The sequence below is a fragment of the Centruroides sculpturatus genome, unplaced genomic scaffold (assembly GCF_000671375.1).
Source record: "Centruroides sculpturatus isolate CEXI.00-Female unplaced genomic scaffold, Cexi_2.0 scaffold405, whole genome shotgun sequence".
NCBI classification, from domain to species: domain Eukaryota; kingdom Metazoa; phylum Arthropoda; class Arachnida; order Scorpiones; family Buthidae; genus Centruroides; species Centruroides sculpturatus.
This window is the reverse complement of record NW_019384578.1, coordinates 297,626-312,634: the sequence shown is the minus strand read 5'-3', so window position 1 is coordinate 312,634 and position 15,009 is coordinate 297,626. Positions and strand designations below refer to the sequence as shown.

At 31.6% G+C, this 15,009-nt stretch overlaps 1 protein-coding gene and 1 non-coding gene across 2 annotated transcripts in view; both read left to right on the top strand.

The window, feature by feature from the left end:
- LOC111624398 (synaptobrevin homolog YKT6-like) overlaps window positions 1-11,075 on the top strand; it is a 28,499-nt gene extending 17,424 nt beyond the window's left edge. Inside the window, exons 5-9 of the mRNA XM_023367228.1 lie at window positions 1,636-1,694; window positions 1,816-1,861; window positions 3,075-3,140; window positions 5,847-5,948; window positions 10,393-11,075. Of these exons, the coding sequence (XP_023222996.1) occupies window positions 1,636-1,694; window positions 1,816-1,861; window positions 3,075-3,140; window positions 5,847-5,948; window positions 10,393-10,428 (309 nt within the window). The 3' untranslated portion in view covers window positions 10,429-11,075. The remainder of the gene's footprint in view (window positions 1-1,635; window positions 1,695-1,815; window positions 1,862-3,074; window positions 3,141-5,846; window positions 5,949-10,392) is intronic.
- Window positions 11,076-13,729: 2,654 nt separating this feature from the next.
- On the top strand, window positions 13,730-13,801 carry Trnaq-uug. Its single transcript has one exon. It is a non-coding gene; the product is annotated as a tRNA-Gln (tRNA).
- The last annotated feature ends 1,208 nt before the right edge of the window (window positions 13,802-15,009 follow it).

Sequence of the window (15,009 nt, the reverse complement as noted above, 5' to 3'; positions counted from 1 at the left end):
CGATCTAATTCTCACTAGGAGCGTTTTTTCTATCGGAGTTCTTTTTCACTCACTCTTTAACAGTTCGTTTCTAAATTTCGACACGAATAGACGTATTTGTGTAGTAAAACTTATTTTGAAAAATTATTTTATAATCGAAAAATGTCGTCAAGAGAAGCAAGTTCTTCACGTTGTGACGAAAAAACTGTTGATGATACCTTTTAAAAAAGCAGCATTTATTTGTTGTTCTTGGTGTAGACAGAATTTTTGTTTTGAATGTTTTTATCATAAGTATCATTCACGATCATGTACATCTGACAATGATATGTAATTATATAATATTGCTTCAATAAATTATATTCGTTTTTCTTGGTTATATTTGAGTTTTGCACTTTACAAGTTAGTATTTTACATCACTGTATAAAGAGTTATCATCAACAGTTTTTTCGTCACAACGTGAAGAACTTGCTTCTCTTGACGACATTTTTTGATTATAAAATAATTTTTCAAAATAAGTTTTACTACACAAATACGTCTATTCGTGTCGAAATTTAGAAACGAACTGTTAAAGAGTGAGTGAAAAAGAACTCCGATAGAAAAAACGCTCCTAGTGAGAATTAGATCGGTCACCGTTAGTGATAACAATTAGATGGGAAAGTTGACACATAGGTGTCAAGAATGCGCCGTTATTGTCAACAAAAGTATAAAAATATTAGACTTGGAATAGTAGAAATTAAATTAAAATAAATAAATAATAAGAAATAAATGAATGAGTAAATAAATAAATACATTATAAGTATTTATGAATTAAAAAAAAAATTATACGCGAGAATCGAACCCGAGAACTCAAGCTTACGAATCAGACTCGTTACCACTCTGCCACAGGACGCTCGAATAGAAATACGTATAATTTATATATAAAGTGCTAACAAAACTTTAAGTTCGATTTTCTCGATTATACTTGAGTATTGCACTTTAGTATTTTACAGGTACACTCACAGTACACTCACATCGTGTACTACCTCTACACCAAAGATCATCAAAATCCATTACCCCAAAGCCGTAGGCTCTCCTTGTTAGATTTCCTTGGACCACATTTCTCAACTCTCTGTCTCTTTTCATTAACTAGTCTGATGACAAGTGGTGCAGAATTAGCTGGTCCACCAGACTAGTTAATTGTGCATCAATTGATTCAGTTAATGCCATGATATCTATTTTTAAAAAAAAATTTCTTCAAGTGCATTATGAAAGCAGCTACTGTTACGGCAGTTTGGAAGACTAATCATACCCTAAAGTACAGCAAGTCACACTCTTCTAGCTTGCAACATGCAAAGTAAAATAAACTTCGAGAAAGTTAAAAAAAAAAATTTCTTTTAACCGATTTGGTTTGAAAACTTGATGTTCTTCCATAATGAAAAAATACCTGAAACCAATCATAGTATGAAGTTACATAACTGAAAACAGGATATAGCTACAGTCACAGTACTATTTTTTATTCATAGCTAGCAATGATTGCTTTATACCAGTTAATCTTGCTCTCCCTTAATATAACTCTATACTGGGTTATATTCTATTCTGCATTTTAATAATCATACTTAATGTTATGTACTGTACATCATACAAAATAATTATATAAGCAAATATATTTTTTCAAAGATACTAGATGATTTTGCTTCTCAAGTTCCATCATCATCTTGGGAAACTGAAGTAGAAAAGTAAGTCAGTTTTCTTATTTGTTTTTGTTATTTTGAAAATTTGTTATTTTGTAAAATTGAAAATTTTTAATTGAAAAGTACTGAATTTTATATAAATTATTCTTATAAATTTTATTTTCAGTTCAGTTGCCTTTGCTGGATTAGATGCATGTCTGGCAAAGTATCAGGTAAATTTTTTCAAATATTAATTACTAAAAAAATTAATTTATATTACTGGAAATGCATTTGACTTTTTTAAATTTTGTTTTCAGTGCATTGTTGTTCTCAATAATTTGTTATTTATTAATTTTGAATGTTAGTTAATAGAGTTTTTACACAAAACAGCCAAAATTGTTAAATTTTCAACTTTGACTCATTCATAAAAGCTCCACATGTACGTGGTGTCTGAAACATTACTGTACACTAGGAAATTTGTAATGATAGTATTCCATACAAGACCTATAAGTTCTATGCAATACTTTATACATAACTGATCAACTGGTACTGAATGGACAATTTACAGATCTTGTGTATATAACTTTGTAATGTTGTTACAAATTTCTCACTGCATGGTAACTTTTCAGACATTTTTTATTTATAATAAAACCTACCTACTAAAACAATATTGATACCATAAGCACTTAAATACCACAATATAAATGATCAGGTTGTATTTTAGACTTAAATGTATAGCCTTATATTTAAGTATAAGTTTGTAACAAACTTGAAATTGGCATCTGTACATTTTTTCCAATTCCAACTCTGTAAAAATTGCTTTTTGACTCCAGTTCCACAATCCTGTTAATTGAAAGACAGATTAACACTTTGCAGTGATTTTTTTTCATATTTTCCCATTCATGTCCAATTTAAATTGTTAAAAAATTCAAATACAAATAACTTTAAAATGTTTTTATTTGAAAGCACTTCCTAATGTTATGTATGACATTAAGCATATACTTTCACATTGTAACATATATTATTGTATAAATAAATAATATATATATAAAATTCTAATATAATATGCTGGAATCCTGATAATCTTCAAGAAAATTGCTTATGGCCCAGTCACTGAAACTAGTACCTTTGCATGGTACCATAATCCTAATTCAAGCAGTTGATATAAAGTATTTTATATAACAAGCTTGTAGAATATGATATATAACCACTATCAAAATTTACAAAAAGTACAATCAGTTTCTTACTAGTTCAATAGATGGCAGTACTAATTGTTAGTGAACACTGCTTGACATAGGATCTGCTAAAAGAAATTTGATGTGAAACTTAAGATTAAATAAGTTTTTAATTTTCAGTGATGTGTGTGAAATTCTAGATGATTTTTAGAATATACAATTTTAATTTGGTGGTGATAAAACAATAAGAGATTTTATTTTAATATTTTAGAATCCTGTAGAAGCAGATGCAATGACAAAGATACAAGCTGATCTAGATGAGACGAAAATCATTTTGGTAAGAATAATAATGTGATACAGTAGACCCCTCTATAATGTGGTAGATACATTCCACTTTATACGAATTTCGCATTGTAGGAATCCTTAAATATGTGAGCCAACCACAGCCTGTCACTTGTGCAGTTTACTGACTACGGCTGTTTGAAAGGTTTTCTTCCGTAAAATTAATTGATTCTAGACTAATTTGACTCAACATTTCCAAAACATGTATAATTTTTTGGGAATAATCTGTATAAACTATGCTATAAACAAAAAATTGCAGGATTACTTACCAAGTGTGCACCGTTCGATGTCGCCATTGCTTAAGCTTGTTTTCGTCGAGGAGCAGCGCATCAAACGGCGGCCGCGATTTCTGATAAGTTATTTTTCTGCGAAAAATTCGTTGAACTTTGGAGACATCATTAATATAAATAATTTTTATGGCCATTGAATAAGAAATGTTTCTTTCACAAGAAATGTATAAAATTACAGTGCTGTATTAGACTTACGGTACCTAATTTACATACTGTACAGATGATAGTAAACTCAACTTACATGCCTAAACTCTCCGTAGCATGGTGCTGGATGGCGGAAAGTATATATATAATTATAATAAAGTTAAAATAAATTAAGTTAATATTGTACAGACAATAGTAAACTCAACTTACCCATCTAAACTCTTCGTAGCATGTAAGTAGTTTGGCTGCTCGTCTACTATTGGTCCATATTCAACCAATCCTGTTGCGATGACATTTTACCGCGTTTTACGAGTCCCTTTTAGCGTCTTTATACAAATACTGTCGCAATTTTTTTGCCGCATTATAAGGGGGTCTACTGTAATTGTTTAATAGGAATTAGTAATTTATTAAACTTTTAAAAGTCAATAATGGTAATAATGATAGTAAAATATTGCTTTTACATAATCCACAGTGTCCGTAGTAAGGGTCTAGAAGAGCTGCTTGCAGCTTGTGAGCCACGAGCAGCTCTTCTAAACCCTTACTATGGCAACCATACAGCCTACTTATAAAGTTTCTTTTTATAAATTTAAACTTTATACAGTAAAACCTGTCTATGGTGACCACCCACAGTTCCTTCAAAAAATGGTCTTTTAGACAGGTGGTGCTGTAATACTGTATTTCCGTACATATTTTGCGCACTTTTTAGCCATTCTACTAAGAAAAACTCGAGGTGAGCAAATAAAAGTAAATTTTTTCAACGACGGCTATATTGGTATTGTATTTTATTCTTATTGGATAACTTGATTTACAGGAGTTTGTCGTGATTTTATAAGACAGATTTAATACCAATATTTTAAAGATTAATACAATAGTCACATTTTCTCGATTATAATGCACACTTTCTTTTTTCCGGCTTAATTAATTCAACTCGGTTGTTTTTGTTTGCTCCTCAGTTATGTGCATTACGTCATCGATATACAAGCGCGTTGTATTTCTACATCACTTTGGTTTTGGTATTCACTAGTTTAATCTTATTTTAACTTTAAAAATACTGTATTTTTTAATATTTAATATTTTCTTAAGTACAATAAGAAAAATTATTAAATAATAATAAAACAATTTTATTATTTTTTCTCATTGTACGATTTCATTACATTCCGCGATTGTCATTGCGGAATCGAAAAAGGAAGGTTGCCTGTAAAACTGAGTTTTGCATTAATGCGTTTATTGTTTTTTGAATATTTTGCGTGCGAAAATGACTTGGATATTATTTTCCTTAAAATATCGGGGAAATAAGGTAGGTTGATATAGAAACTATTTATCGCACATGTACTGTACATGAGCTTCAAAATAAATAAATAGATAAGTAAATAAAAATAAATTTATCAAACGAAGAGATCAGCCGATTAATTGTATAGTGTACAATATTTTATACCCCCAAGGAAAATACTGTAGGTCTACGGTAAAATAAATTTTGTTTTCCACAGTTAAACTTCGCCGCTAATTGCTGTTGTGATAACTTTAATACGATCTTCTAATGACAGCACTTTGCATTTCGGACATTTTCCAACAAACTGAAATGAATTTCCTTTGTTGCTAGAGTAATTTATTAACCCCTGCACCTAATTTCAAGGGTAGGAAAAGTGCCCGGGATGGGTTCAAACGAAAGTTTAGACTAATTCATTATATTAGGAGGTGGAAACATTGTTGAGATGGGTTCTTATAAGAGTTTAGACCAGATACATTTGCGAAAGTAATCGCTTATTACAGGTGTTGTATGTTGTTTCGGACCAAAAATCGATGCCTGCGGTCACGTTACACAGGTGGTCGTTTAATACAGGTAACTTATACGAAGACTCTATGGATAAACTATTCCATGCCAGAAATTTTTGGCTGTTTTGACAGCTTTCCATCGAATGCAGGTGGTCACCTAAGCAGTTTTTACTGTATTTCATTCTAGTTTGTCTAGAATTGCTGTCAAAATTAAAGCATTTTGATTTTCGTGCAGTGTTTATATATGCATTTATAGGCTACTCTAATTCATTATTTCCTTATTAGAAGTGGGTTGATTTTTTAAGGAAGTGTTTTGGGAAAAGGTATATTTTTATAACAAGAAATAGGATGATTTACTTTACAGATATTCTTTACCTAATTTAGTAATCTAAATATTTATTTTAAGGAAGAAAATTTGTTTAAATGTTGAAATTTTTAAATTAAAATTATTACTTAATGTTCTTTACATAATTCATGTTAATTCATCTTTACAGCATAACACCATAGAAGCAGTTTTAGAAAGAGGAGAAAAATTGGATGATCTTGTTGCAAAATCTGAAGATTTAAGTTCTCAATCAAAAGCATTTTATAAAACGGTAAAAAGTCTTTACAAAATAATTATAATAAAGTTATTGATAAATTTTTAATTTTAGTGATAATCAATTACTCAAATATTTAGACAGTTTATTTACTTTAAAATTTACATGAACTTTTTTTTATCTTACATAAATAGTGCTTTATTTCATATGGCTCCATATTTTATCAAGATGCAAAAACACTAAAGAAGTCACTAATTAGCTTGGATTAAACATTTTTAAGACCCAAATGTTTCCTCATCAAACTGAACATTTATTTTTAAAATAGATCTTTGATTTTACAATGTATAATTGGGTTTGGAAAAACATGTATTTCTAACTAATCAATAACTTGTATAATTCATTTAATATTGTTTTTAATTCATCTTTTTACCATGTTTGTGGTTTTATTCCTATAAAATTTTCCTTTTTGGAAGAAAAATTAAAATATTTATGATTGATTAAATTTCTGAACAATTTTATAATAATTGTGTAATTTTACCTTTAAAATTTATTGCTAATACCATATATACTAGTAGCTAAAAGTCAAGAAACTTTTTGGGAAAATATTTTGTTTTAAAAACAGAAAAAATATAAATAATTCATGCTGGTTTTACTATTTCCCTACTATGTCTATTTAATTTATCTTATAGTGGGTCTGTACTGGGTGTAGACAAAAACACAAGAGACTATATCTTCTTTCTGTTATATATTAGCTATATATGAATGCACAAAAATATAGGTAATTTGTAGTGGGTTATTCTATACTGTAATTTACTATACATATAAAGTAGAGGATACATACTTGTAATCCTCTACTTTATATCCTGTCTCACTCACCTACAGAAGATAGTGGCACAGTTTAAATTACAAAGTCATAGAGCATAAAAAAACATTTCTTGTCTGATTAAAATACTCAAAAGATAATCGTATGGACACCATAAAAAAATGGATGGAAACTGTTTCTCTACATGGCCTCTTGCACTTAAGACAGGTAGCTAGCTGTAAGTACAATTTTTTACTCTGAAAGATTATGTTTTGAAAACTAATGTTTCCCATTTAAAAACCTTTGTTGTTTTTGTTTTTTTGAGTTGATGTCTAAAAAATTCCAGAAAGTTTTACCTCTCTAGAATATTCAAAATTGTTCTGACAGACAGCATCTATAAGTTTATTGTGGGGCATATAAATGAAGAGTATTGAAGTGCTTAATCAAAAGTGAAAAGATATTCTGTATGGTGAATACTTTTTGAATATTTCAAGTTTGCCAATGCTTTCTCATGACAAATTTGGTATAAGACAGATCTAGACAGTTCTAGACAGATGCATCTAGATTACACATTGTCCTCCTAGTATCAGGAACACGCTAATTCAACAGCATTATGTTAGTATGGGCAACAATAGCTGTAGACAACTACATCCCTCTCACACACTGCTACAAATGCTGTGGTTATGGTCATCTAGCTAATAAATGTACAGAAAAACAACACTACAGTCATTGATTGCGTAGGCAACCACAAGGTTTGCCGTGTCCACAGTCAGGAACTGTGGTGTGTAAATTGTGCAAAGGCCAATAACCAGAAGGGAGTAAACACAAGACAGCACATAACACATTCTCTCAACAGTGCCCCATAACCAAATGCATGAAAATACAAGCTGTCAGTAGGGTCAGCTATGAATAATACACCCCTTCACAATAAGAACATAGGCAGCTATAAACTTATACAGATTAATCAAATTAATGCCCAGAAATGCAAAGCTGCCTGCTCCCTCCTCATTCACACTTTCAATGTACACAATACAGACATCATGATGATCCAAGAGCCCTACACTATTAACAACATGAAAGACAGGTTCAATAACTGGAAAGTCTATCCAGCTCAGGACCCTGGATATTGCATCAAGGCTGGTATTATCATCAAGAACAAAAACATTACTGTCTGCCTTGTCTCCCAACACCCACAGAATACATTGTTACAGACAATAACACTCACCTTTACGTATGTTCTGTCTACATTCCAGAAACCACTAACATTGAGACATTCACCATAGAAGACATTCATCACCTCCTGAACTCATACAAAGCTATCCTATCCTAATAGGAGGTGATTTCTACCCGATGGAGAGAGATCGGGACTGTATAGAGCAGTGTTATCGTCCACATGGTATAAGGCAATATTGCCCCCATGTGGACATTTTTCCATGTTGAGGGCTATTAGTAACAATTTATATTTTGGGGGGAGAAAAACAATTTTCTGGGCGATATAGTAAAACATTATATTAAGAATAATTAGATATTTTATTCATTATATCGTACAATAATTAAACAAATATTATACTAGTCACTAGACTATTCAATGCAGTTCGAATTTGGCATTAGTCTTGGCCCTCAGCATTGGAATTTTGTAGTGAAGGGGGCGATACTATGTAATGGTTTTACTGAAGGGGGTGACAATTTGTTAGAGGTTGAGAAACACTGGTATAGAGGATGTGTAAAGGCTTTCCAGTGAAACTTGACGCACACCATCAAGTCCAAATGCCCAGGAATTTTGACGGATGGCATCATTCCATTGTAGTATAATGCCCACCCACATGTTGCCAATGTGTTTCGACTATGCTGCAGAAGTTTTGCTGGGAAGCCCTTACACATCTTCCATACAGTCCTGATATCTCCCCATCGATTTCCATATTTTTAGAGCCCTGAAGAAAGACATTCATGTTCGTCAATTTGCTTTGGACAAAGAGATGCGCACCTAGGTACAATCATGGTTCCATAGGCAACAGCAAACATTATTCCATGAAGGCATTGACCATCTTGTCTCACAGTGGGATAAATGTATTAAATCATGGCAATTACTTTTGAAATAATAAACAGTTTACTTACTTTTTCCCATCTGTCTCATTTTCATTTGACTGCCCCTTATGTTTATGGTGCAACAATTTGGCAACAATGTCATCCCAAGTCTCCAATCTATTGTTGGTTCAGTAAATTTAAAGGTGAATAATATTGAATCAAAGATAAGCCATACTCAGGAATGCTTTCCATTCTGTTGGATGACAAGCTGTGGCAGCTGGTGAAATCCAATCCAAGCTTGACCACATGAGAAATGAGTATTTTGTACTTCATGACATTGTAAGATCACATGTGTGAAGGTTGACCCAGCAGAAGCTGCTTGATCTGAGCTAGGAGGTTCTCCCTTACTCCCCATATATCAATAACTCAGACATTGCACTATCTGACTATCATTTCTTTCACTCCAAGCAACACCTCTTGGTGGAAAGCAGTTCACTGACAATGAGGAGATGAAAACCACTTGCTTAGTTCAAGACAAAATAGCTTGAGTTTTATTCAGCAGGAATACAAGAGCTGTCCAACAAATGGAAGAAGGTGCATGAAAGTAATGGTAGTTATTTTCTCAAATAAACTGTTTTTGTTTTTGAAGTAAATGTTATACTATTGAAACTGTAGAAAATTCCAGAAATTTTTGCATAAATCCAATAAAACAATCAATCTTGTTTTCAGAGTCTGCTTCCTTTATACAGTTGGTTGCCTTGAGCATGCAACTTCATACAAAAAAGACTTAATACAGTTTTCTCCATCCATTTTTTTTTTGTGTCTAGCCACTTCACTATTGAGTATTTTAACCAGACAAAAAAATGTTCTGTGCTAATTTTGAGACACTGCCACTTTGTGATTCCACTATCTTTCATATAAGCTGAGATAGGATTCAACTCAATGAGAAATGGAGTCATTGGTAACTGTCATTGAATTGTCCACTATTGATATGTAGCCAAAGCAAGTACACAAGAGTGTACACACTATTGATATGTAGCCAAAGCAAGTACACAAGAGTGTACACACTATTGATATGTAGCCAAAGCAAGTACACAAGAGTGTACACACTATTGATATGTAGCCAAAGCAAGTACAGTGGTACCTCAGGATACGAAATTAATCCGTTTTGAAACTGAGATCGTATCATGAAAATGTCGTAAGGTGGATCATCTTTTCCCATACGATTACATGTAAAACCAAATAATTCGTTCCAACGTGAAAAACATACTCAAATTAAAGCCAAGTAATACATTTAAAAAAATAACTGTAGTAAGAAAAACAAATGAAAAATGCGAACTAATATAACATCGTATGGTGAGTTTTTGTTCGTATCGTGGAGCAAAAATATGTTCGAATTTCATGTCGTATCCTGAAAATTTCGTATGCTGGGGCGTTCGTAACCTGAAGTACCACTGTACACAAGAGTATACTCTTGTGTACTTGCTTTGGCTACATATTAGCATAATAAAATAGAGCCTGATGCAATATGTTTTTTCTATATCTTGTATGTATTATTTAATTTTGTATAGCTGTTTACTTAATGTATAAAATAATAGAATTTAGGATAATGAATCATTACACTTTTTATTTTTATGATTATGTATTAAAATAAATGTAATTTTATTTAAACAGGCTCGAAAGGCAAATTCCTGTTGCGTATTATTGTAATTAAAACCAGGATTGATACGACTACAAAACCAAATAGTATAATAAATGTTCTGAGGGCCCATTTAATCCTTTAATATAATTATTAAATAAATGTGTACATATGGCAATATATATATACAGTAAATGTGTCAATGTGTAAACATGTGCCTCTCAATTCTCAAAACCATAATGTTTAAATGGGTTAAAAAGAAGAAAAAATTCCATGTACATATTTATTATTCATCAGTTAAGATATTATTTTTCAAAGATATTATCTGTGTATTGATAAAAAAATTTGTTTTTGTAGAAAATATAAAAAAATGTATATATAAATGCATTTTATTCACGAGTCAAAACTGTTAATGCTTTGGGGGAAGTTATTTTCTACAAAATACATAAAACTGTTATTGTACAGCTAATTTTAATGAATCAGTTTTGTAAATAAAAAGTTTGGATAATTTTTAATGGCGTCAGAAAATCTTTGTTAAAATTTCAGAACAGCAATGCTTTTTGTAAAACAGTGAACATAACTTTAATAATAACAAAATGTAAAAAGGAATAGATTGGGTGACTCGATGTACTTCTTTCTGTTGTGATTAATGTATGTATGAAATTATCTAAGAAATTTATTAAAAATTTATTTTATTTTATCTAAGAACCTATGCAAATATAACCTTTTAATTTGATTGTATTCATGAAAGTTTGTGAAGAAAAAAATCATAATACTTTAAGCAGTTTTTTGTCACACTATTTCAATTATCATCATTTACAACATTTGAATCTTACTTTTTAATGTGAAATAAAATAAATAAGGATATAAAATAAACAACACCTTTTAACTCTTTCCAGCAACACTTCACTTTATTCAAACAAACATTTTGACCTCTTTCGGAGTTTTAAATATACTGTGTATAATTCAAAGGTTTGAACTGAGAGTCCTAGTGAAGAAATGTTCTTATTAAACTAAAAATAAAAAAGGGGTGTCAACTAAAGAAAAACATGCAAGTTAGTAACCTTTGGTATATCTTACTAAGTTGCTTCACTAAGCTTACTAAGCTTGATCACTGTATCAGGTTATCCGCCAGTGACTGACATGCCTTTGTTAATATTTCTTTTTCTTTATTATTAATACATTCACCTGCTCTTCAAGTAAGAATATTTCATAAGTTTCCAATGTTGTTAGTTTATGGTTCTCAAAAACATTTTATTAGCTTTGCTTGGTCCCAGCCATTTACTCTAAACTAGTTCCAGCTTTGATAGAAGTGTTTTTTAGAAATAAGGATATCTTATCCTGTTTAAAATACATTACATTAACATAATTATAATCAAATCTAATAATAATTACAGGGAAGTAGTATTCTTGGATAATTCCCAAGATTGCTAATTTCCAAATGATCCTTGTTATAAGGTTATTCCTGTTGAGTTCATGTCACAAGTGGGAAGTTTTGGACTATTCATCGTCATGGATTTGGTAGTGACTCGTCTTTCCTTTGAGGAAAATGCTTTGCAAGTGAGGAAGAGCTTCAGAAGCAGTCACTAAGTTTCTGAATGAACTGTCAGCAAATGTGTATGACCAGGAAATGGAAAACTTTGTTACACAGTACCAATAAATGCTTAAATTTTCAGGGTAACATGTGGAAAAAAATTAACTTATGGTATGTAGATTATGTAGATATAAAATTTTTTCACCTTTATTGGTTTTTTTTTAATTCTAAAAGGAATGCTACTATCTGAATGATCCTCAAAAAGTCAAGTTTTTTAATTAAAAAGTAATCTTTTTAATTAAAAAAAACTTAAATAGCTTTTCATTATATTATGTTAGACGGAATAATAAATTTTTACTTGAAAGATTTAAAAACTAACAATACTTAAGAAAGATTATTTCAATATGCATTTTTCTTTATCAGGCAATCTAGTGGTTATAAATGTGATGGTGGTATAGTCTAGTGGTTCTACTGAAAAGGTGAAAAAAGATTAACCAGATTGTGAGACTTATATCAACCTAATAATTTAAAAATAAAAAAGTTCAAGATCTTTGAAACCACAGAAATCATACAAGAATGAAGAAAAAATACTTTAAATACCAAGAGTAGAAAACCAAATTTTAGTTCCATTCTTTGACAATTACAAGGCATGCTGCGTAATGAATTCTGAAAAGTGGGCACTTTCAATTAAATTCATCGCATTTTTATTTTAAATAATAAAATATAAAAATCGTAAAAACATTCCTAAGGATTGTAACAATAGAAATCCGTAAAATTCCTTTATAATTTTGTTGCCATAATAATTTCAAATACAGTGAAATCCCATATAGCACAACGAAAAAATTTCGACGAGTTCTCGTACAAAATTATAATTTTGTCGTCCAGAAGAATATGTTATCTTCAGCTTCTAGGCTAGGTTTAAACTCGCACGAAATCGCCTGAAAATACATGTCTGGATACTGCTATTTCCTATCACGCGGAACGCATCTCCGCATTGTACGGTTCACATCTGTAATTAGAATTCCGTTATTAGTTTTATTAAAGTAATTGTACTATTATTATTGATTGTATTCTTTTAAAATACATTTAAGACTTAAATAATTATAACATTAAGTTTTGCTCCATTCCCTTCGAATGCCCTTAAGCAAGACAGCCACCAATCATTTTCTTCGGAACAAAATGTTCCTTCAAAGTAGTTTTCTACTTCGAGCTTGAGGCAAACCAAGAATCCTAATCTGCCTCTCTGAAAGAGTCTCGCACAGGCGGGTTGAGCTAATGGTAAGAATTTATAAGTCAGAACCTTTCTCTATCCAGAATTATTATGGTAATGTACTGTACTTACTGCGGACAACGAAAGATGTAACCGTATCCAGTCATAATATACGGCAGGTGGCAACTAATATTCCTTTTAAAATCATTTTTGATGAATTATCTCTAGTTGTAAACCGCAATAATCTAGACGATAAAATTGTTTTGATTTTTACAATTAAATTCAGGGCTTCGGAGTCGGGAGGAATTTCTGGCCAGAGAAGTCGGAGTTGGAAAAAAAATGTGTCGACTCCGACTCCCGCATTTTAAATTTACTTTAGTATTTTTATTTAAATGAAAGAAAATTTATTATATTATATTAATTTTTAAAAATCGTTTCATATTTTATAATAATTCATATATTTTAACGCGAAGAAAGGCGAGGATATACCGCCCCGCGCGATATACGACGGAGGACGATAACTCTTGCGACACTCGAATTTCCGTTGCGTGTGATGAACGAACCGAGTAATGTCCGTCGGCACGCCGATTGGATTATAAATGAGCTTTCGAGAGACGACTCGGGCGGAGGTCTCGTGGTGTAACGGTAAGCACTCTGGACTTTGAATCCAGCGATCCGAGTTCGAATCTCGGTGAGACCTTTTGTTTTTTTTCTGTCGTCGAAGTTTGTGTTCTATGCGATTATGACGCCTTAGAACGTACAAGTGTACCGCGGGATAGCGTACAGTGCGTGTGTTGCCCAACCGTATTGCACTCGATCAAAAATGTTCATCGTGATATTTATTGCGTAATCGAGTTACAATAGCCGAGTACTTTTGACCAATAAATATCTAGCCTATCCGTTGTAGTCGCTAGCAGAATAGTGAAAACGATTTATACTTTACCTTTTTTCATGTACAAATCAAATAAATCTTTCGAAAGAAAGGGCTGGCCAATTTACAATTTAATGAAAAGTTGTTCCCGCGACAAGTGAAGACATTTTAAGTCTCTATTACGTATTTTTATTAAATCAAAATAAGTGTTTAAATCGCGGTAATGTTAACAATAATTCTCTAACTTAATATCAACTTAATAGCAGAAAAGTTCTAATAAACTGTGATCTAAATCTGTAAAAGCATTGTAATTTACATATCAAATAATAAGGATCTTGCTTTCGAATTAGTTTTTACAATGATTAATTGACTTCTGGACCACCAAATATATTAGGAAGACAAATCTTTGAAACAGAAAAGTAACATTGATGGAAATGCTGTTAGTGTAGTGTTCGTGACAGTTTTGCATTCAAAAGTGTTATTTATTACGTACAATTCTGGAAACATACAAATAGACACGATTAACTTTACAAATCTTTTAAAACCACTTAAGCACGATTGCCTACAAAAGGGACCCGCATTCGGGGCAAAATTACACAAAATGATAACCAAGCAATATTTTAGTTCTATTTGATAGAACCAAGCACGTGGCTTCTATTTGCCAACTATGCACAAACGTTTTGTTGTCATTTGTGATCTTAAAAAATTCCAACGGAAATTAGCAAAAAACAGGCAAGCATACCACTGCTTCCACAGACATACTAACCGAGAAAACTGGATTCCTGCCAAAAAAGCGACAGCAGATCTCCAACATACAATACCTCGCGTTTTTTTATGCAGCGCTCGAGAAGCGCTTTACAGCGAACACACTGAAACTGGTTTCTAATTGGCCAATACTGCTCGTTACGTCATTTCGCTACACTCTCGCTGCATAAAAAAACGCGGGGATACTGTACTTGCTCAAAAATGCACCTTTTGGAAGAATGTTTCTACTTCCCCTAACTATTAATATAAGAACAATTTATGGAAAATCATAC